The sequence below is a fragment of the Arachis hypogaea genome, chromosome 9 (genome assembly GCF_003086295.3).
Source record: "Arachis hypogaea cultivar Tifrunner chromosome 9, arahy.Tifrunner.gnm2.J5K5, whole genome shotgun sequence".
Lineage (NCBI taxonomy): Eukaryota > Viridiplantae > Streptophyta > Magnoliopsida > Fabales > Fabaceae > Arachis > Arachis hypogaea.
This window is the reverse complement of record NC_092044.1, coordinates 1,096,329-1,120,975: the sequence shown is the minus strand read 5'-3', so window position 1 is coordinate 1,120,975 and position 24,647 is coordinate 1,096,329. Positions and strand designations below refer to the sequence as shown.

At 29.1% G+C, this 24,647-nt stretch overlaps 2 protein-coding genes across 4 annotated transcripts; both read left to right on the top strand.

Moving 5' to 3' along the window:
• The first annotated feature begins 14,009 nt into the window (after positions 1–14,009).
• Positions 14,010–18,637, top strand: LOC112709778 (pyrophosphate-energized vacuolar membrane proton pump). The gene is made up of 8 exons (XM_025761741.3): positions 14,010–14,600; positions 15,434–16,008; positions 16,147–16,526; positions 16,744–16,830; positions 16,925–17,255; positions 17,491–17,901; positions 18,011–18,070; positions 18,172–18,637. The coding sequence occupies exons 1-8, from the start codon at positions 14,333–14,335 to the stop codon at positions 18,376–18,378; spliced, it is 2,319 nt and encodes a 772-aa protein (XP_025617526.1). The 5' UTR covers positions 14,010–14,332; the 3' UTR covers positions 18,379–18,637.
• A 1,092-nt stretch (positions 18,638–19,729) lies between these two features.
• LOC112709777 (2-methoxy-6-polyprenyl-1,4-benzoquinol methylase, mitochondrial) lies at positions 19,730–24,319 on the top strand. Of its 3 annotated transcripts, none has more exons than XM_025761740.3 (9): positions 19,730–20,095; positions 21,055–21,157; positions 21,291–21,417; positions 21,538–21,599; positions 22,274–22,432; positions 22,553–22,685; positions 22,793–22,864; positions 23,279–23,387; positions 23,830–24,319. In XM_025761740.3, the coding sequence occupies exons 2-9, from the start codon at positions 21,064–21,066 to the stop codon at positions 23,929–23,931; spliced, it is 858 nt and encodes a 285-aa protein (XP_025617525.1). In that variant the 5' UTR covers positions 19,730–20,095; positions 21,055–21,063; the 3' UTR covers positions 23,932–24,319. The 3 variants fall into 3 exon arrangements, with proteins under 3 accessions (XP_025617525.1, XP_025617521.1, XP_072058327.1); XM_025761736.3 differs by having other exon boundaries at positions 22,541–22,685; XM_072202226.1 differs by having other exon boundaries at positions 19,965–20,380; positions 22,541–22,685.
• Positions 24,320–24,647: the final 328 nt, after the last annotated feature.

Here is a 24,647-nt window from a genome sequence, read left to right as displayed (position 1 = left end):
AAGGAATCTAACAACAGAAATATTGTAGTTATAGACAAAGAAAAGAAGGTGTTACTAAGATTTACAGATAAAATTCAAACTTAACTCAAGCATTATAGTTGAAGCCATAACAATATGACAGGCCCTGATCATTGTAAACAATTTACAATTGAGAAGGAAATTAATTAAATCAAACAATGAAAAATTGGTGCAGATGCTCAAATCCAAAAGTTTCATTGGCACAACATCAGCAATTATTTAAGATATTCAGATATTTTTGGAAGCTTTAATTGAAAAGGGTCTAATGTAGACTCTTAGGGATAGCAACCTTCTAACACACGCAATGACTAAAGTAGTAAAAGTGAAAATTCTGTATTCAAATTGGAGCCTTCAACTGCCTACAGAAATTCGTAATATTATAGAAAAAAAGTTTGAGAACACAATATTGAGAAAAAACATGGGATTCAGTGCAACGAATTTTGAGGTGAAAAAAATTATCATCCAAACAATAAGAAACTAGATCCTCCACACAAAAAAGAAAAAAAAAAGAAAGAAGAAGAGAGCCATTGATACGATTTTCACAAAAATTCTTGAATGGAAAACAATATTAAAAATGAGTGCAGTTAATTGGATTTCAAACGGAAGAGATGCACCAACATAATCTATGGCGTTGATGATTTACAAAATCACCGGCCAACATTCCTGTCCTCCCTCCTACACAGAAGCACGTCGGAGCTCTGTTCATGGAAGAGACCAAATTGGACGTCTTGGAACGACCTTAAAAGACCCACCTCGTCATCTTCATTGTTGGCGGCGTCGGAGATCCCTGCATTGAGGAGCTTGCTTGTCCTCTTCGTCGCTTACCTCGCTGGAACTTGCTATGCATAGGAGCTTGCCTGTCGTCTTTTTCACGGGCCTCGTCAGAGCTTGTTGCGCTGAGAGCTTGTTGTCATCGTCGTCGTTGGCTTTGACAGAATTCGCGCACAGAAGAAGTCATCCGCAACAACTAGAAATCATAATTCATGGCTATGGAGGCTATTCACATTAACGATGGCCATGGAATGCATGTCTAACGCAACATTAGTTTAGGAAGTGGGTGGGTGGTTCTTGGAGTTGGATTTGGGTTGTTGGGTATAACTCAAGTAAAAGAAAAAGTTAAATGTTAATACAACTAATTTGGCTTAGTCGAGTGGTCAACTCACTCATTTGTTTAAACAAGCGTCGGAAATTCAAATCTTGTTTTGTGTATGCAACAATTCATTAGCCAGCGACATAATTTTATTAAATGGAGTCTAGATCCGCAACGAATTAATTATTGGTCTATCTAAAATACTGTAAAAAAAAAAGTTAAATGTTAATACACATTCTAGTAATTTAATGGATAAATTATAAAATAAAAATTTCTCCGTTTTTCTTTGTTAACTTTACAAATTTTTTTTTCAAAGACTGATTTCAAAAATACTAATTTTTTTATAACTTTTTAAAACAAAAAATTACTAAAATATTATCTAACTTCTATCCTATTCCTTAGTATTGATGTAAGATCTAAGAGTTCACTCCCATGTAAGCTCATAAGAAGAGAAGTTTCTTAAAATATTATCTAACCTTATATATATAATCGCATTGAATTTGGACAATTTTATAATTAAGTTCGTATTTAAATTAAAATCTCGAATTAGACTGTATATTAGCTTTCATTTTTTATAACATATCCAATCTGTTGCGATGCAAAATCTGTTTCGATACATCCATTTATTTTTCGACTGAATCTTCATATTTGTTGTTGTCTTTTTTTATATAAAAAATTAACTTTTTTTGTGTTTATATTTGAATCATTCAATAAAAAAGACCTTAAAAAAAAGCAACACATACGAATCCTAACTCATAGAATAATTTTTAAAAGAATAAGAGTGAATAATTATTTTTACTATAAAAAATTTAGACACTGATAAAATTAATCATAAAATCTAAACTAACGTTATATTAATAAAAAATAAATTTTATCAAAAAAAATATATTCAATAGTTAATTTTTGTTAATTCTATTAAAAAATTACTTAAATTATCAAATTAATCCTATTATTATGATCAACCTTTGAAATTCCCAATCCAATTGCAATAACAACAATCAAAAGTTCAACATCACCACTAAACTTCCATAATCTTCTTCAACCTATATAGCACACTTCATCTCCTAACCTCCATAACACAACACAAGAAATAATATTGGTTATAATTTTGCCTCTTCTTTTTCTTTTTGTAAGAAATTTCTTTAGTTTTTTACCTGTCCTTGACCTCATGCAAGTCGCAACAATTAATAAGTATAAATAAAACAATTTTAGATTATTTTTGTAGATTTTACATTTGTTGGAGCCGGTAAATATAAACAAATAAACAATCATACATTATCTACAATTAATTAATGTAAATATTAAATGTTAAGAATGTCATTACATAGCATGGGGAATAAGATCTCATGTGTAGGGATGGCAACACCACTTGAACCCGCGGGTACCCATTCCGTCCCTACCTGTTCGGGGCGGGTAATAATTCGTCCCGTACCAGGGCGGATTTTTACCGGAGCGGGTTCTTGTGCGGGACGGAGTGGGTCGGATTTAGGTAATACCCGCCCGGTATCTATAACAATATATAATGGCAATACATGGGTTTGGTGTCCAAATTTTTTTTACAGTATTACCCTCTCTAATTAACTTCTCCACTTAATGTCAGTTATCTCTGAAAAACTTCCATTACTCCACTTGGCCACTTGACGTACCTGTCACCTCTTGACAGTGTATTATGATTGTTAATTGTTCCCTTAAAAAATTTACTCTATTAATTTAATATTTGAATTTTTTGTATTGTTGTTAATTCTTTACTTAAAAAATTTACACTATTAATTTAATATTTGAATTTTTTTATTATAGTACTATTTTAATGTACTCTAAATTTTTATTATGTATTTATAATTTTGATAAAAATCATTTTTAAAAGAAATATTAATCTTATTTTTTAATTTTTTTGTCCAAATAATATTAAATTATTTATATTAAAAGATTTACGAAATTCAAAAAATATTATTTATATGTTAAAAATCTGTCTTGAATAGGTCCAAATAACATTGGTTAGTTGTGTATATATATTCCATTAGTTTGTTAATTTTATTTTTTGAATTATTTTTTATTATTGTACTATTTTAATGTACTCTAATTTTTTATTGTGTATTTATAATTTTAAAAATAATCATTAGAAGAAATATTAATTTTATCTCTTAAATTTTTTAGCTTTGACAATATTAACTAATTTATATTAAAATATTTAGATAATTCCAAAACTATTATTTATACTATAACAAAATAACAATATACAAAAAAAATATGGGAGTTTGATGTTCAATTTTTTTTATTCAGTGAGTTCTACTTGACAGTTGTTGTATAAAATATTTATTTAAAAATATTAGTAATTTTTTATTTAATTTATACGGTAAATAATAATATTTTATGTAATTTTATTTTATTTAGTATCAAATAAATTTAGATTTGAATTTTCTTTTATTCTTTTCGAATTGAAATAGTCCCATCGCATGATTGACAACTTTAATTTCTATTATAATAACTATTTTTTCTATTATTTTTTATTTACTATTTTTTTTATTTTTGTCGTAATAACTTTTTTTATCTATACCAATATATAATGGGATAGAAAAGTTTAGTATCCAATTCCTTCTCCCTATTTTATCCCTATTTCTTTTTTATTTTTGTTACACATTAAATTTAATATAACAAACTGTTACCACGTCCTCAATTTTTTATTTTTTTATAAAAGAATTTATCTCACGACAGAGTATTAAATTGATTCATTTTCAACCCACGACATATTTTAAAACTGATTTACTTCCAATAAAAAACTGCTCCCACTACGTACTCAATTTAAAAACCGAAACCCCAACAGAATTAAATACTTCTTCACTTTCAATTTTGGTCTCGCAAACCTTTTTGATTCTCTACATTTTGCTATCTTTTTGACAAATAGAACTGAAAACTTCACAAAATCAACAATCAACGTCGACCCACTTGAACAGAATATGCTAGGCGAAGAAGACAACATGATCGAAGAACAAAGACAGCAACACCTAGCTAGAAGACGTGCAACTTATCCGTAGATGATTCGACAAGGAAAACAAGTTGCCATATCAACTGACTCCAATTCCAACTCCAATGCCAAACGCAGGTAGAGGTACTCGATTAACTGAGTAGCCCAATTGACTACAATTAAACAAATGACCAGAGCTACCACCCATTATCAATTTGATACAGGTAACACGATAACTAATTTTCTTTGTTATGAATTCAATTAGTTTTTAATAATTATATTTTACTTTTGAAACATACAGGGATGGAAGCGTATGACAATGGAACAGGCACAAGTAACAGAAATCTATAACAATATATAATGTGCTTTCTAATGTTGCCCTTAATGATAGAGATTCTCCCGTACATACGTCTTTTACTTTAAATAAAAGAACTTTCACCGTTAACAGCACATGTTATTCTATCTTATTTTCATTCTGTTTCACTAATAGTTGTAGGAACCGTAACCTCTTCTTCAATTCTTTATTCCAATAATTTATCCATTTAATTAATTTTATCCGTTTTCAATTTTTCTTACTTCTCTTTCCAAGTCTGAATGTGTTTTTCTGTATGTAACAATTATTTGGATGAATTTTTGTAATTTTCTGAACTAGATAATGACTATGCCAAATGTTGATTTTCGACGCCATGTATGAAAGGAGGAAAAAAATAATTAGGGGTGATAAATAATTTTTTATAGATCTTATCATTTTATTTTGGGGATATTCTTTATATGAGTACTTTATACCAAGTTTGATCTCATTATTAATTTTTAGTACTTCTCCTCTTGCCATTAGGTGCACTCTTCTATATTATTACTGTTGCCATCATTCTCATTCCCTGAATATCGTGATTGTATCGCTTCCATCTTTTCCTCGCTTTCATTTACTACAATTGCAAATTTTATAACATTTTATTGTTGATATTAATTTCACGCATAACTTTCACCTTCATTTTCCTTTCTTTTCAGTTTACTTACCAAACTGTATTCATTCTTATATATTTTTAATCTGTCTTTCACATACAAAGTGATGAAAAAAATGAGAGCTGCCATAATGGTATTATAGTCATTGATTGCGGAAAAAAATAAAATAAGACAACATAATAGTGACGGTGAGACGATAATAGCTATCCATGTAAAAAGAATGATAAGAAAAAATGATAGTGTATATGAGATGATATAATCAAAATAAAAATTAATAATTTTAAAATAATAACAAAATTAAAAATAATTAAAGATGTTTAATATAAGATTAAAAAATATTTTTTTATCTATTCGAATTATACATAAAGATAACGAGTATTTTGAATATAAAATTTTAAATTTACTTCAAATTAAATAAGATTGAGAAAATAAATAAATTTAATATATAAATAACTAATTTGTAAACCATGTTAGTAAATCTTTATCTTAATTTTAGTATACATAATAATAATATAACTTTTTAAATTTTTTAATTTAAATTAAATTATTTTATATTTTTTACATATCTTAAATAATTTAAAATATTTAATTTTTTTATAATTAATTTTTATTTATTGATATCAAATTTATAATTTTAAAAACAAAAAAAATAAAAAAGCGGCTCAACAGGCACTTTCAGCAGCTTTTCTATTATTTTTAAGAAATTAATTTTATTTTTTTGTTAATATATCATTCATTCTTCAAATTTATTAGATTAGTATTTTCTATTTTAATGTTGATGTGACTTTATTTATATCATATTTTATTAAAATTAAAATTACTATAAACCAAAATATAATTCAAAAAATAATGATAATAACATTTTTCTGATTCAAAAAGAGTATATATAAACCAAAATACATATTAGTTATTTATAAAAGATAATTTTTACTTAAATGTCAGATAAAAGTACTATTATTTTAATATTAAATTGAAAAAATATATTTTTTTATCTATTAGAATTATGGATGGAGATAAAAAATATTTTGGATATAAATTTTTAAATTTGCTTCTAATTAAATAGGATTGAAAAAATAAATAAATTTAATAATATTTATAAATAACTAATCTTTAAATAATATCAATAAATTTTTATTTTAATTTTATTACACATAATAGCAAATTAATATTTTTTTAATCTTATTTTTTAATTTAAATTTATTTTTTAATATTTTACATGTTAAATAATTTAAGATATTTTATTTTTTATAATTTATTTTTAATTATTATTAAATTTATAATTTTAAAACAAAAATATAAAATTAATTTTTAAAACTCAATAGAAAAGCGGCTCAACAGGCACGATAGTGCCTGGTGAGCCGCTAGTATATATAATACATATAATTTTAATATATAATATATGTAATATATGTAAAATAATTAGTAAAATAATTAATAATACTATATTATATTTAAATTTTTACTTTAATTTATGTTATATATGTGATGATGGTTATATAAAATATAAAATTTAATTAAATTTTAATAATTATAAGGGCGGGTAGGGGTGGGCGGGTACCCACAGGAGCGGATTAGGATTCAAGTTTTAACTACTCACGGATAGAAACGAAACGGGTTTTATGCGAATTATTGCACGGCAGAACGGGACGGGACGGGGAGAGCAAAAACCCGCCCCTACCCGCCCCGTTGCCACCCTTACTCATGTCCCCATTCTATAAAGAGAAATTAAGGATTGAGAAAGGTGCTTCAGATTAGCCGACAGGATAGTGAGCTGTAAATTAGTTAATAATCCACCATGTTTAAAGCATAATTCTTTTATAATAGATAGCTATCAAAATTTATAATCAATTTGGGTTGGTCGAATGGTCAACTCAGTCATCTGCTTAAGTAAGTATGGGAAATTTAAATTCCGCTTTGTGTATGTAGTAACTCATTAGCCAGATGGAGCTCTAGTTCGCGACGATTAGTCTTTGACCTGTTGAGTTGGATGATATCGTAGAAAACAAAAAAAAAACTATCAAAATTTATTATTTAATTATAAAATTATTATTTTTAATTTTTTTAATTTAATTTAATAATTTAATAATATATTTTATTTTATATTTTTAAATATTAATAATTAATTAATAGACAAAAATAACACATTTTAAAGATGTTCTAATATTCTTCATTCTGGACCAATAAAAAAAAATGCATAAATGAAACCTATTTTCCATATTAGTTGAAGTCATTAGGCTTTGCTGACAAAAGTTGACTCCAATGGCAATGGCCAATGAGAGAGTCACTTTTGGAATTGCTTTATGAAAGGTTTTTATTAACTCATTAAATATTAAAAGAATGAAAATAATGTTGGTGGAATTTGATAAAATTTAACTTTTCATCCTTATAAAAATATTTATTTTTTATCCTAATAAAAATTTTTGGTTTCCGTGCAATAAAATAAAAATTATTTATTTTATTCTTATTTTTAGTTTATTCTGTTAAGAAAACTAAAATGTTGATATGATAAAATTTAGCCTGAATTTCTTTATTTGTTTTGGATAATTATTGAAATTAAATTATATATAAATAAACAAATTCTACTTAACTTTTCATTTTAAGGAGGAGGATATATATGAGAATCTTCTCTATCAATTTCCTTTTTTTTTTTATTCTTGGCTTTACCTTTGTTTTTCTTTTTCTATTTTCATTATCCCTTTTTCTTTTCTACGAAGTTAAAACCAGCGGGAAAATTCTTTTAAATTAAATGGTGCGTGACTAGAGATCCAATTTTTATTGTAAGTTTGTAACCAATTGTGTTATTCGGATTTTCTTTAAAATATTTAGAATCTTTTTGCCAATGACTTTGTAACTTAACTAGTCAAACACTTTATAAATTGATTACATCCTTTATTTATAAATAGACATTTTTCATCATACACTTACAACAATATCCAAACACCTCTTAATATACAATTTCATCATAAATACTAACAATAAAGATATTTTGCACATAATTATTCATATAAATTTCGTTAAATTTAATAGTTGTTTAACAAAGATAATTTGGTGAATATACACATATAGTTATTTTGATATGAAATTAATAATTAAAAATTATTAGATAATAATTTAATCAAACATATCAAATTATTTAACGATTCTCAATTAATAATTTCATATAGTGCTTGTTTAGATGTCATTATCTTGATATTTTTTCATTAAAAAAGATATTTTTTATTTTTTAGTATGTTTGGCAAATTTCTAATAGTAATTAAAAATAAAAGCACTAAAAAATATATTTTTTGAGAAGCTGTAATTTATATATTTTTTTAAAAGATATTTTTTATGTAATAAATAAACAGAAAAATACTTTTATATTATTATACCCAAACATAATTGATAAATAAAAAAATATTTTTGCATGAGATATCCAAATATAAAATTATTTTTATTTTTTTATAAGATTTAAAACAAAAATAACTCGATAAAAGATTTTTTTTACAAATTCATCTAAACAAGCCCATAAAATCAAGTGCATATGAGTTTTTATCAAAATAATTTAGATGAAATCAATAAATAAATAATATAGTTTTTCTAATTTTGTTTAAAAAAAGGAAAAAAAATAATTTGAAGGGTAAGATGATAAGATCTACATTGATTTGCCAACTTCCTAGGAATGATTGGATGTTATGTACTATGGAGTGACTTCACTTAAAAACAACTTTTTTTTTACCACATCACAAAAAAGAATAAAAAAAGGGGGAGAATTAAAATACCAAAATGAAATAATCAAAATAAATATCTGTCTAAATCACATCAAAAGCATACAAGTTTAATTTCCTCCATCAAATGAAACCATGAAACCATGAACACAAATTAAAGTAAACCAAAAATGATTGATATTCCGATCATCAATTGTCTTTATGAGATTCTTTTCCCCTTTCATCATATGTAATTTTTTTTTTTTTGAAAGAGAAAATATATTATCCTAAAAAAATAATACAATACAAATGATGTGTATATAATTTCAGAACAGTTATTGACAATCATTCACAATTGTGTAGAGTTAGATATTATTATCATCATCCTGATATTAACAAGGTACCAACTATGTCCCACTCGATATACTCTCCACCTAGAAGGACATAGAATAAATAAAAAATAAAAATAAAAAAAATGGAAGTAAAATATGGGAAGGGTATCTTTCCCTTTGTGAAGGGTTTGGTTTGTACATTGGTTGCTAATATGTTTATGTATGTTTGAATATATATCACTTTCACGTTTCCATTATCATTAGTGCTTAGTTTACTAAATATTTTTATTTATAACATTCTTCTTTGTACAATTTAATATATCTGGAGAAAAAATAGGAGAGTTTTAAATTATTAATTAAGATATATAATTAATGCTAATAATTTTGAGATATTATTTATATGAGGTTAGCTAATATATACCCTAAGAGTACAAGTTAACATTATGAATTAAAAAAGTTTTTTTTGTTAAATGTAAAATTTAGTTTCTAATGTATTTGTTGTGCATTCATTAAGATAAAAAAATTAAAATTTTTTAAATGATTGAAGGTGCATTATAATAGTAAGTGTTAATTATTGTTTATTAAGTATTAGGTGGACGCTATGTAAAAATAAAAAATGATACAAAATAATAGAAATTCTCTTTAATAGATAATTAGATACTTATTTAAAAGAATGTGTTATTTTATTTTTATTATTATTTTTTAAATAAATTATAAAGCCCTCTTTATTTTTCCTCTATAAAAATCATATTATCATAGTATTGTCTTTAAAAATAAGCCTTAGTTTTCAGTTGCTGCTTGGTATGTGGTCCCCATTAGGCATTTGGTAGTTCAAATCCAAAATTCCAGGTTGTCTCTTTAATTCATATTTATGATATTCCAATTAAACACCAAAAAAAAAGAAAAAAAAACACTATATAAAATTTGAGTTTAGTTTAGATAAATAACTTAATTAATTTTTAAAAAAAAGTTAAATAATAAATATTTATATTAAAATAGTTTATAAATAAATTATTTTATATTTAATTTTTTATTTTAAAAGTATTTATTTTAAAAGAAATTTGATTAAAAAATATTTATTATGAAATAAATTATTTTTTTATTTTTCTATAAATACTTAAATGACTTCCTAAAAAACTATAATTTAATTTTAAAAATTATATTAAACATTGATACTATATATTTTTATAAGTTAAAAAAAATACTTATAAAACTATCCAAACAAACTCTTAGTCTTGATTTGCAATAACAATCTGTATAGATAGAAAAATTTTTAACTTTTAGACTAATATTTTATTGTATTTTAAATATATTTTTTTGTAATGTTAGTGTGTTAGCTAGATTAGTTGGCTGATTAGCTATAATCAATCTTAGTTGTAGTAGTTAGTACAGTTTCAATAATATATATATAGCAAAATATATAAATAAAATTAATTATTATTTTCTCGCTTATAAGAATAAGTTTGGTATTTTGATTGGAAACATGAGTTTATTATTTTAGAATTATGTTATTTTGCTAAGTTAACTCTTAGAGTTAAATGTTATATAAATAAACAGTACAGTTTCCATTTAAATATTAGTAATTTATCTTACAGAATAATGTTTTCTCCGTCATATATTAAGAGGAAAACATAATATTTAAATTTCTCCTCGATCAATTACCATACCTAATGTTTTTATTGAATTTAACATAATCAATTAGAAAAACTTAACTGTACTTATAATTTATTATTGGAATAGTATTAATTTTTGAAAATGCAAACATAGTTAGACTTTGAGAGGTTTGCAATGAGTGAAATCATAAAGAAAAGGTAATTAATTAATTAATTGTTGATTAAATACAGTAACACCAACTGTACTCCAAGCCTTTCTGACTTTATCCATTCAAACTAAAGTACCGCTAACATATATTAATCTTAATAAAAAATAATCCTCTAAACATAATACTGTATATTTGACTTATATTCCTATATTAGATTATAAATATTTGGTATCAGTTAACAGCATGAGAACAAATAAAAAAAATTAGATAGAATAAACAAATCTGAAAAAGGATGATTAAATTAAAAAAAAGATTAAGTGAAATATAACTACTCTATTTCAAAATAAGGTGTAAATTAATAATAAAAATATTCTCAAAATATTTTTAGATATACAGCTGTTCTTAATAAAATTTTAGATATTGAATTTTTATTTTTTTTGCAAATATAATCATAAAAATAAGATATTTTATTTTTAAAATTTGATAATTCTACGAAAGTGATTTTTTTGGGAGGATTTTATAAATGATTAAACATTTTTAAGAAATGAAAATAGCTATTCAGATATTTTAACATTTTTGAAATAAATACACCAATTTGTAAAATATAAAACTCATCTAATACTTATACGAAATTTTATGTTTTAGTTATTATTATTATTATCATCATATTTTAAAATTTTTTATTATTAACATATTTAAAAAAAACTATCAATAAATTATAACTCAATTGACATAATCTCTTTGTACTCACCTAAAAGATCGCGAATTCGAGTTTTTTTGTTTTTGGTAAGAAAAAAAAACATATACTACAAAAACTAGTGATTTTTTAATTAGACAATATTTTTTTGTTGGATTATCCAAAATATAATAAAATAAAAATAACAGAGAAAAGAGAAAAGGGATGTGTTATCGGATAGGATGCTTTGCACGCCATTCAAAACAGCTTACGTCAGCGTCCCTAAGGCCGTTTCTTGCTGAATCTGAAAGCTCAGCTCCCACGATATTCTCAGCTCACCAATCACAATCCTCTGCAGCCAAGACCACCGGAGCCACTAATCACACACCCTTCATTTTTCCCATCACACTCATCACCGACACCCTACGTCCATCCAATGCTGAAAAATCCCCCAGGTCCCACCAATTACCTAACGCATACGGAATATTCCTCTATGCCAACAATCATCATATATATAGAGTCTTATGATATTTATATTTTTTTTTACAAAAAATTGGTATAATATATTTTTTTAATGATAAGCTATTATAGTTTAACAGTTAAAAATAAAAATTAAATTTATAAAAATATAAACAGTATAATTTCTCTTAAATTTTTTAGTCATAACTCTTATATGTTGTTATTCTTGTTAACTTTTTTCTTAAGCGAAATAAAGCATAATAGCCCCTTTCTTAATATTTATTCTTGCTTAGTTTAAATTATTTGAGTAAGCAATAAGAAAACTAAGGATTCAACAAAATAAGAAAACTAATTATACCAAAGCTTTAAGGTGATGATCCAATTTGATTGCCGCGTTTATTTATAAGGATACGATGGTGTCCTCTTTATCACACGAAGAATATAAAAATAATATATTAAATTACTCTTTTATTCGTAGCTACTTAATTTGATTTAATTTAAGATGAATATCAAATAAAAAATTTTGTATTTATATAAAAAATATTTAACTACTAAATTAATATCTTTAATTAAAAATTTAATATTTTTATTTTTTATAAAAAAATTAAATTTATTTAATAATATATAAATACTAAATTATAATTCTAAGATCTTCTCAAATTATTGGATATTACATTTTTTCTTATGATTTGCAAAATCGTAGATAGGGTCAAATATCTCCAAATTAAGGACGGATAATATTAGAATTGACATGTTATAAACATAAGTATAGAATAAGACTGAATTTTAGTAAAAAATAAATTCACAAATAAGATTAGAGTTATGTTTAAATCCTATCATATTATATTATTATCACTTCTATATTGAATGGAGACACACTTTTTTTATTTTTTTATTATTACTATCAAATTTTTTATAAATATATTCTTAATTCTAAATTTTGTGTGAAAAAAAGATAAATTAGATTTCTTTTATTTGTTTTATCTTATATTCAGTTTATTATTAAATAAAATATAAAAATACTAATTTCTGTGTTTTTATTTTTTGTGTCATATTTTTAATGTCTTATTTTATAATGTTTTCAAAATAAAATGCATCCTAAGTTGCATACAAAAAAAAAAGAAAATAAAAAAATACTACCAGATTAATAAAATTTATTATTTTTATCCAATAATTAACTATTAATATTTAAAAGTGTTAGCTAAAAATATAAAATTAGACTAATAAACTAAATATATTGAGTTGCTAGCCAAAAGTATGGATTACTATAAATTAAAAATTACTGACTCTCAAACTTTTGTTTATAAAAAAATTATTTTTTAATTTTTAATTAATAAGAGTAATTAAGCATTAAGCTGAAAGCAATTTCAATAGTTTTTTATTTTCGTATTTGTTTTTTTTTTTGGAAATTATATGTATTCTCTATAAGAGATGGTTAAATTTGAGTTAATAAGACAACATTATGAGACTAATTTTTTTAACGGAGTTTTAATATACAAAACTAGAACCATCATACATAAAAGCAATTAGGCATGTATAACTTGAAATATTTTCAATTAATAGGGTTTACGTTGCAAGCAATTATTTTTGTGTCACTTAGAATATAATAATATTTTTTTGGGGTAAATTATAAATGCCAAGCAAAAATCCAAACAACTTAGATTTAGCTTACTAAAGTTTCTTTAAATTTTTTAAAGATATGTTTGTACTTTCAAGAAGTTTAAATATTTGATTTTATATTTTGTAAATAAAATTTATCCTTTTTTATTGGTCAACAGCAAATAATGCTAGTAAATGATTATTATAACAAAAAAAAAACCATAAATAGTTAAATACGTTAAATCAAATATTCGCTTACAAAAATATATTAATAAATAGTTAATATATATTTTTTTATTAATAAATTTTAATAACTAATTTTAATATATAAATAAAATTTTTGTATGAATATTATCACCTAGCTAACGAGAGTTACACCATAAAACCTCACCAAGTAAATCTACCATATGTCCGCATACCATAATAAATAAAATAATAAATAATATAAAAAGCTACCATATATCCGTGTGTAACACACTCTCCATTCTCCAAAATGATTTCCCCCTCTCCCGCCTTAATTTCATTCCATTTCCTCACTCATCCACCGTTCAAATCACTTCAAATCTAATGACACCAAATCCAACGGTCACAAAACAGGGTACAACATAACGTTCGTAACTTTCACGTACGCCATCATTCTCTCCCCCGCTATAAAACCGCAAGCCTCGCCGCACTCGAGCTCACACTCTCTCCGTGACTTACACTCCATTTCTCTCTGTGTTCCGGCGAACGCCGCTTTACATTTTTCCGGTGAGGTAACCGGCGGAGTTAGGTTTTTTCCGGCGAGAATGGGAGGGGCTATTCTGTCGGAGCTCGCGACGGAGATAGTGATTCCGGTATGCGCCGTCGTCGGGATCGTGTTCTCACTGGTGCAGTGGTTCCTCGTTTCAAAGGTGAAGCTCACACCGCACGCAACGTCGTCTTCGAGTGGTAACAGCAACAACAACAACAACGGGAAGAACGGTTATGGAGATTACCTGATCGAAGAGGAGGAAGGAATCAACGACCATAGCGTCGTGGTCAAGTGTGCCGACATTCAAAGCGCCATCTCCGAAGGTGAGATCTGAGCTTTTCTTACTTGAGATCTCGTTGTGTCGTCGGTTTATTTTTCTGACGTGTCGTTTTTGGAGCTGAATCTAACGTTGTGTGTTTTGTTTTTTGTTTTTCTTATTTGTTCGGTTGAGTAGTTGTGTTAGTAATTCTTTCGAAAGGATAAGCTTGTTAGTGCTTGTTTGGATTTAAAGTGTTCATTTTTCTGTGCTGTTTTTGCAGTCTTAACGACTGTGTAGATTAGGTTCCCGTATTATTGGAATTGAATGCTACTACTAGATATTATCGTGAATAGTGGATACACAAAGATCTAGCTTTATCTGTTTATCTGAAAGCCTGAAATATAGCTGTTGTCAAAATATCTTCGTGTTTAATCACTTTATGGGTTAATATGAGGTCGTTGTTTTTCTCATTATTAATCTGCTATTATTAGTACACCCGGCATATTATTATCTAGTGTTAGTGCGTTTGTTATTTTTAGTTGTTGTTATTATTATTTTGTAATAAATTAATAATTAATTAATAATCCATCTAGTACTGTTGATATTTTACTGTGGGGTTTTATCATATTACAAATTGTTCTGATTCCAAGAATGATGGAAGCATCCTAAATCGGTATATATCCTGCTTCCTGTATAAATATTATGATTTTGATGAAGAAAGTATTTTACTTTTAAAATAATCAACCTGACTGTGGTAGTTCCTTAATCTAGAATGCTGATACCTAATCACCGCATGGCATGTGATAGACTAATATGGCACATTGCTGATTTGCTTAGTGTTGGGACTTGGATGGGCATTTTGGTCTTTGTACTTACAAGCTCTGAATTTGTTTGCAGGTGCCACATCCTTTCTTTTCACTGAATATCAGTATGTGGGAATCTTCATGGTTGCTTTTGCGGTTTTGATCTTCCTTTTCCTGGGTTCTGTGGAAAGCTTCAGCACCAAGAGCCAAGCTTGCACATATGACAAGACCAAGATTTGCAAGCCAGCCCTTGCAACTGCATTGTTCAGTACTGTATCATTCTTGCTCGGTGCTTTGACTTCGGTCCTCTCTGGTTACCTTGGGATGAAAATTGCAACCTATGCCAATGCCAGGACAACCTTGGAAGCAAGAAAGGGAGTTGGGAAGGCTTTTATCACTGCATTCAGGTCTGGTGCAGTGATGGGTTTTCTTCTTGCAGCAAATGGTCTTTTGGTGCTCTACATTGCCATTAATGTCTTCAAGATATATTATGGTGATGATTGGGAAGGTCTTTTTGAGGCTATAACTGGTTATGGCTTGGGTGGATCTTCCATGGCTCTGTTTGGGAGAGTTGGTGGTGGTATCTATACCAAGGCTGCTGATGTTGGTGCTGACCTTGTAGGAAAAGTTGAAAGAAATATCCCTGAGGATGATCCAAGAAACCCTGCTGTAAGTCACATTTCCCCCCTTTCTACTTCCTTTTCCCATGTTATTCACAGGAAGAATTGATTGAAGAATAATGTAGTTATCTCATTAGTCCTCCCTGTATTTGCTGAAACAATTGATCCATTTTCATGATCTTATCAGGTGATTGCTGACAATGTTGGTGACAATGTTGGAGATATTGCTGGGATGGGCTCTGATCTTTTTGGCTCCTATGCCGAATCATCTTGTGCTGCCCTTGTTGTTGCTTCCATTTCCTCATTTGGAATCGACCACGACTTCACTGCCATGTTGTATCCCCTTCTTGTCAGCTCTGTGGGCATTCTCATCTGTTTGATTACTACTCTCTTTGCAACTGATTTCTTTGAGATCAAAGCCGTCAAGGAAATTGAACCAGCATTGAAAAAGCAGCTTATCATCTCTACAGCACTCATGACTGTTGGAATTGCAATTATTAGTTGGCTTGCTCTCCCATCGTCCTTCACTATTTTCAACTTTGGAGCTCAGAAAGAAGTTAAGAGCTGGTACGTTAAGTTTGTTTTAACGTTTTTTTATGGGAAAAAAATTGTTTGCTGAATTTCTTCGCCTGGTTCTGTATATACATAGTATTGGTTTAGATTATTCCATTAAAACCTTGTGTCTCTGTTTCTTGATTATATTCTCATATTCCATTTATTTTTGTTATCTTGGATTGTTGATAACGTTTTTAATAGAGTTGTTTTACATGGTTGACATTTTCAGGCAGTTATTCCTATGTGTGGCTGTAGGACTCTGGGCTGGACTTATTATAGGGTTTGTCACGGAATATTATACAAGCAATGCTTACAGGTAGCTGAATGCTGAGTTTCTCACGTGCCTTACTATTATATTTCGTTTATAGATGTGTAATGCCCTTAACTTCCTTTTTGTGATTGACTTTCAGCCCTGTACAAGATGTTGCTGATTCCTGCCGGACTGGAGCTGCAACCAATGTCATCTTTGGCCTTGCTCTAGGATACAAGTCTGTCATTATTCCTATTTTTGCCATTGCCATAAGTATCTTTGTAAGTTTCAGTTTTGCTGCAATGTATGGAATTGCTGTGGCTGCCCTTGGAATGCTTAGTACCATAGCTACTGGATTGGCTATTGATGCCTATGGACCTATCAGTGACAATGCTGGAGGCATTGCTGAAATGGCTGGAATGAGCCATCGTATCCGCGAGAGAACTGATGCACTTGATGCTGCCGGCAACACAACTGCTGCCATTGGCAAGGTAATTGGAAGCTTTTAGATTGGTTGCATACATTCAGCCTATATTTTTGTTCAAATGACTATGGCGTTACATCTATGCTAAAATATAGATGAGTATCTATAGCCGTTATCTTAATTAAGAACGGCTTAAAAATTATTCTAGTGTTATTGATTACTTCTTATCCTCTGGTCATTTTCATCATGATTATGAGCCCAAAGTTACACCTGAGTTATGTGTTCTATTCTTCCATCACTAGGGATTCGCCATTGGATCTGCTGCTCTGGTATCTTTGGCCCTATTCGGTGCCTTTGTCAGCAGAGCAGGAATTTCAACTGTTGATGTCTTGACTCCCAAGGTCTTTATTGGACTCTTAGTTGGCGCCATGCTCCCCTACTGGTTCTCTGCCATGACCATGAAGAGTGTAGGAAGTGCAGCTTTGAAGATGGTTGAGGAAGTTCGCAGGCAGTTCAACACCATTCCAGGACTCATGGAGGGTCACGCCAAGCCTGATTATGCCACATGCGTCAAGATTTCCACTGATGCATCCATCAAGGAGATGATTCCTCCAGGTGCCCTCGTCATGCTTACACCACTCATTGTCGGTACCTTCTTTGGTGTGGAAACTCTCTCCGGCGTTCTTGCAGGTGCTCTTGTTTCTGGTGTGCAGGTAATATCAGTTACTAAGACTGCATTATGTGAAGTTCAGTTGGAGGTATTGTGTTCCAACATTCCTGTCAAGTTTTCTGAATCTTTGTTCTTTTGAATTGTTTTTTCAGATTGCAATATCAGCATCAAACACTGGTGGTGCATGGGATAATGCTAAAAAGTACATTGAGGTAAAGATTTTTAAACTGGAACATTTTTGAGAATATTTTTTTTCTATATCATTGTGTTTGTTCATTGGATGATGAAATTTGCTGGCAATTTCTTATTTCAGGCCGGTGCATCTGAGCATGCTAGGACCTTGGGACCAAAGGGATCCGATCCACACAAGGCAGCTGTTATTGGTGACACCATTGGTGACCCTTTGAAGGACACTTCTGGGCCTTCACTCAATATCCTTATTAAGCTTATGGCCGTGGAATCACTCGTCTTTGCTCCATTTTTTGCCACCCATGGCGGCCTTCTTTTCAAGCTCTTTTGAATGAGTGGGAGCCACTCTGGTGGTAGAGGCTTCCTTTACTTTTAAATCCTATTTTTTGTCGGAGCTTTCAGTCGCTTTTTTGCCTTTTATTTTGTACCAATCAATAGCTTCTTTCCACCTTTAGGTAGCTTCTTCGATTATGAGAATTCGGAATTTGTCACAAGAACTAGATTTTGCCGACAACGATTTTCAATTAATTTTCCGGCTTTGGAAGATGCCAATGTTTTTGGAAATATCATTAGTATCAATTTCAAAGATAGATTGCACGTTGTGATTCTTCATTCTTGTAATCTGATTTCACGATCCGTAGTAACTTTGAATATTAGCAAAGGGATTTTCATATGCTTTTATACCAAGAGATTTATTATTAAAAAATGACGAATTTTTTGTTCAAAGAGCAGGTAACAACTCGATTCCATTTGCTTAAAGTTAAAGAGATTGCCGTATAACTCGTTTAATTGTATCAGTTTGCAAACGGTATCCTTTTCCATTGCACATTTGCACTTGAGTCAAGATCAGCAATGCAATAATATATAGCAATTATTAATTTTATTATTATTTTAAAAAATTCTTAACAAATAACAATGTATTTCTGTTTCTTCTTGTTTCAAACATTAATACTAATCCAAACACACTCCTCACAAATACATGACTTGTTTATTATTTATAAAAAATAAGTGTATTTTTCGAAATTGAAATCACTTTGATAACCAAAGTGATATTTTTTCTTTTGGGGCTTATTTTGCAAAAAGCTAATTTTAACCAAAATGACAATTTACTTAGATAGATATTACCACCTTTATTTTTATAATATCACTTCTATATAGTAGTTTTTTTCTTCTATATCTTTTCATGAATATATTCAAAATAGGAGAAGGGGGGGGGGGGGGAGGAAAACACTATCTACTCTCTCAATTTAAAAAAGTTTGCATTATAAAATTTTCTTTACTAGTAACTCTATTAAATTAAACAAAGAGAACAATTGAGAAAATAAAGTAATTATAGGTGATTAAGAATTAATATAGTTTTGTACAATTTGCTTGGTTTACCCCAAAAGTTAATACACTTTTAAGAGCCCTACTTCTAATCACTTCCTTAATCAACTCCTGTATTTATAAGACTCTTAAAACCATGTGCATTCGATTTAAATTTATATTTATTAATATGACAAGATAAAGTTGGATAATATATATATATATATATATATATATATATATATATATATATATATATATATATATATTTATTAAATATGACAAGATAAAGTTGGATTATATATATATATCGGGTAATTGATTTTTTTTCTAAAATGATAATATAAAATTGAATATAGGTGTAAACTTTTATTTTTGGGAATGTACTTGATAATTCAATTTAAATCCATAAACTTTTTTTTCCATTTTCTTTCTTTTAGGTGAAGTTATTTTTTTTTCATTTTCTGATTTTATATTTTTGGGATCTCTTATGTCTGAAGAATCCATAACTTTTTTTTTTTTTGGATTTGATTTTAAGTATCCATAGTGTAAAATCTCTCAGAATTTCTTTTACCTCCCCAAACGCATAACTGAAGCAAATAGGCGAAAAAAAAAAAAAAAACTCACATACACTTTTCTGCTTACCTTCTGGAGAAACGCTGCGACAACAACCAAGCGGTGGGGTCAGCCAGTGGAGGAGCTTCGGCGACTGTGCGGCGAGTTCGACGGTGGTACTTCGTTGGGTGTGATTTTTTCTTTCTCTTTTCTTATGTAAACTTCTTTGGATGGGTCTGATGTCCGACTATGATGATTATTTGATTGATTTATTAAATTATGGATTTTTGTTTGTTAAAGAAGATAATGCTGAAACTTTCTTCTGTGCTTTTGAGCTATGAATTCAGTGTTCAGATGATGTTGTTTCGCAGGGTTTTAAATGATGAACTCCAGGTGTTTGATAAAAGTTCTGTATGGATATTGTATCAAGACATATTATTGAGTTCATTTGTAACAAGAATGAGTACAATAATGTATGCATATTACGGTGATTGTGCATTAGTAGTAACTAACATAACAGGCTTTACAAATTACTCTCATCACATTGCATCTAATCGTGTTATATTGCTGTAGTTTGCTGTTTGATTGTGCAATTGGGTTAGTGTGGTGGTGAGGGGTAGGAAATGGAAGATATCAAGCATATTGGAAGGCTCTATGAACAAAATAGGAAGAACATGCTAATAAAATCATGAATTGAAAAGATAAAATAAAGAGGATCTATTTGAATTATTTATTTATGTATTGTTCTTAAGTATATTTACTAAATACAATGGGAATTTGGAGGGGTTTGGTGGACAAATTTTTCTTCCAAAATGGAAGTTATTGACTAAGTACTACAATTAGGTGAATAACTTCCATTTTGCATGGATTCCACCAAATGATCCAAAGGTTTAACTTGTTGCACCCTCACTTTACAAGGATATTCACTTTAGAAGATCCTTCAAAGATTGAGTGCTAATGTGGATAATTGATTTGAACAAGTGATGTAGTTGTTGTTCATCACATGAGTCAATCACCTTCTTAGCCTACCATTCCAAAACAAAAATCACCACAAGCATCCTAGTTTTGAATCTATCATAGCCTTGCATCCGTTATTGATTCTATTTCCATTCCATCTTTTTTTGTTGGTTTCATTTCCTTTTTGCAGTGAGCAGCCATGGCTCTGCGAACAGTGACTCGAAAGTTGGGCAATAAGTTCTTTCCTCTCTTGTCTTCCACATCCCACCTCCATTCGCATGCCACCAGTTTTGGTTGGTTTTCACTTCCTGTTCTCTGCAAAGAATAGTGTCTTTTATTCTTTTATAATAATAAAGTTGGACTTTTTCCTTTTCTTTTTTCATGACACTGATTTGTAATTAATACTTTGTCACGTTTCACTTTCAGGATTCAAGGAAGTGAAAGAAGAAGAAAAGGCTGCAATGGTTGGGAATGTCTTCTCAAACGTTGCTTCTAACTATGACCTCATGAATGATCTCATGAGTGCAGGGTTGCACCGGTTGTGGAAGGACAGGTTATGTTCTCATTGCTGCCTTTCGGTTGTATTATTGTTTCCTAAAGTTTAGATTCTGAATCCCATTGCTATTAGCATCTGACATTGAATAAAATCCTGTGTTTTCTACTCACATCTCAGACTGGTTTCAAAGCTCAATCCTTTTCCTGGAATGAAGCATCTTGATGTGGCTGGTGGCACAGGTTCATAGCTCTACTTTCTACAATGTTTCTGTTCTGAGCATATGAATATGAAGTAAATCCGGATCTGTTATAATTTATATGACATGAAGGGGATAACCCATGTGAGATACTTGTCTACCTGGAAGATATTATAGACTTGTCCATTTATTTAAAGGAGAGACGTTTTAGTTCATGAGGCACTTGTCACAGTGAAGTCTACCTGCTCCGAGTTTGCTGATCTCTCTTTCTATTTCTTTTTTAGCTAAAGCAGTTTTTAGTTTGCAGCATACTCTTAAATTTTTATTCATAATGGGCATTTTACTCGTGTTCTTGTTGAATGTCCAATTACGAAGTGTACAGGAAGAAATTGTTTGTTAGCTGGCTGATAGTAGTCATAAAAGTATACATTATTTGAACAATTTTAACGTTGCAAAAGACTCATTACGGTAATACATGGCATTTTAACTTTGTTCAAAAGTAAGCTGTGTGTGCTTCATGTTCAATTGTTTGTTTAAAGTTTCCATGACGAACATAATTATGCAATGCATATTTTTATTTAAAATAAAGCTTGCTTCTCTAAGCAATATCCTTGTTGGTATGGATTTTAGAGGAATAAAGTGTTGTTACTGCTGCATATCATCTTTGCCATGCTTCATTATCTTTTATATCAAGGATAAGATTTCTTGATTTTACAGGGGATGTTGCTTTCAGAATCTTAGAAAGGATAAACAGAGTTAAGCAAAGAGGAATTCAACGTGATTTTGAAGATATATTAGAGGCAGAAACTAAGATATATGTGTGTGATATTAACCCTAACATGTTAAATGTTGGCAAACAGCGGGCCTTGCAGAAAGGTAAATGAGAGTGCCTTACAATGTCATTAGTTATTTCTGACTTTTATAAAGGACTTTGGTTCTGCATACTTGTATTTATGTGAAGTGAATTTCTGCTAACAATAATAGGTTTTGCTGAAGACGGTTCCCTTGTATGGGTGGAGGGAAATGCTGAAAGCTTGGGATTCCAAAATGATTCAATGGATGGTTACACTATAGCATTTGGGATACGGAATGTCACACACATAGAGAAAGTTCTCAGTGAAGCTCATAGGTAGGCTTGCATTTTTTAAAGATGTTGTAACTTGTGTGCCATAGCAGCTGATGGCTACTGATGGAAATGTATGGTTTATCACTTTCTGGGTTTATCATTTTTGACAGGGTACTGAAGCGTGGAGGCAGGTTCCTTTGCCTTGAACTTAGCCATGTGGGAATTCCTGTATTTAAAGAATTGTAAGTATCATTTGCTCTGTTTTGCAAGAATGCTGCATACTGGTTGTTTCCTTCCGAAAAAGGTGATAGAGTAGATATTTGATATAATGCATGCTAAATTTGAGAAATAAAGTTGAACAAAATTATTCAGTAATGAATGTAATCATCGCGTACACTCTATGGAATACATATTCCATATTTACATAGAACTGTATAATTTCCTCTTGCTTATAGACTTCAAATTTTAGGTAAGAAACTAGTGTATTTGAAAGTAGAAGGAAACTAGATAACGTATATTTACAGAGTGGGTGAGATGTCTTCCAAGAAAGATGGAAGAAAAGAAACGAAAATAATGAGCCAGCTGAAAACTTACAATCCTTGCATGCCTTCCTTGCAAATTAAATCTTCAATGTTCTGCTATTCATCTTCTTGCAGGTATGATTTATATTCTTTCTCCGTTATTCCATCTATGGGAGAGATGGTTGCTGGTGACCGTGAATCTTATCAGTACTTAGTTGAGAGTATCCGGCGTTTCCCTACACAGGTTTTCATTCTTTCATATATTGGTAGCTGTTGATGTTCTTATTTATTTATCACTTGCACTTGCTAATGGATCTCTTAATTCTTCTCAATATGGCTGGATTTAGTATACAGTTAGCCTGTATTTTGTGTTCGGAAAAGATGGGAACCAGGTTTTGAGTAGGAAGATGGGTTGTAGACCAATGGGATGATATTCCACATTTCTTTGTTACATATGATTTAATTTTAGCAAGCTGCGTTCCCAGTTATTTAACTCAGCATTATCATCTGTTTTTCTACCATGGAGCTTTATCTTCAATTTTTGAATATTTGCTTATGCTTGCATGTTTATGTATTATCATACTAAGCATTGTGCAGAAATTGCTCTGATAATCTGATATATTCATGTCTAGAAATTTTGCTTATGGGGATTATCCTAATTATCCTATTCTATGTTGAATTTGCAGGAGAAATTTGCATCAATGATTGCTGATGCAGGGTTCCAGAAAGTAGAGTATGAGAATCTAGTAGGGGGAGTGGTTGCCGTCCATTCAGGGGTCAAAATCTGATATTTTCATGACCTTTACTCACATGTATCTAATAATTCACAATCCTGATATTCTAAAATACAAGTAAAATACATCTGAACCATTGATGAGAAAATTAGTGGTTTCATATTTAATAAGCAAAATTATATGCATAACTACCCATGTCACATGAAAGTTGAAACCATTGATTTTCTCATTAGTTCAGACATTGCAAGTTAACCCCTTAAATCCGATAATTTATGGATCTTTCTGAGCTTCTTATAGGCATAGATACCGATGTCAAGTGTGATAAGTCATCTACTCAGAGAAGAGTGACTTTGTTAGAATATGTTCTTTAATTTATGCGGTCATATTTGGCACTTGCAATTCACAATTTTGGTGAGAATGTGTATATAACTTTTTTTACTTATGTTAAATTCTTTACCAAAAAGATAGAAACAGAATTGACGTTTGGCATGTTTCTGTTACGAAAAGAAGAAATGTCATGTGTGGACGAAATTCATTTTAGAGAACCCATAACAGATTATCAGAATTTATTATTTTTTATTGTTAATTAATTATCAATGTTTAAAAATATAGGTTAAAGCATATTATTAGATTATTAAATTAAAAAAATTGAGTTGATGATTAAAAATAATAATAAATAATAAATTATGATAATCTTTTAACATTTTTTATTATTTTATGTATGTGTAGACTCGAGTTATTATTTTGGTAATTTATTTTGAACAAGGGGA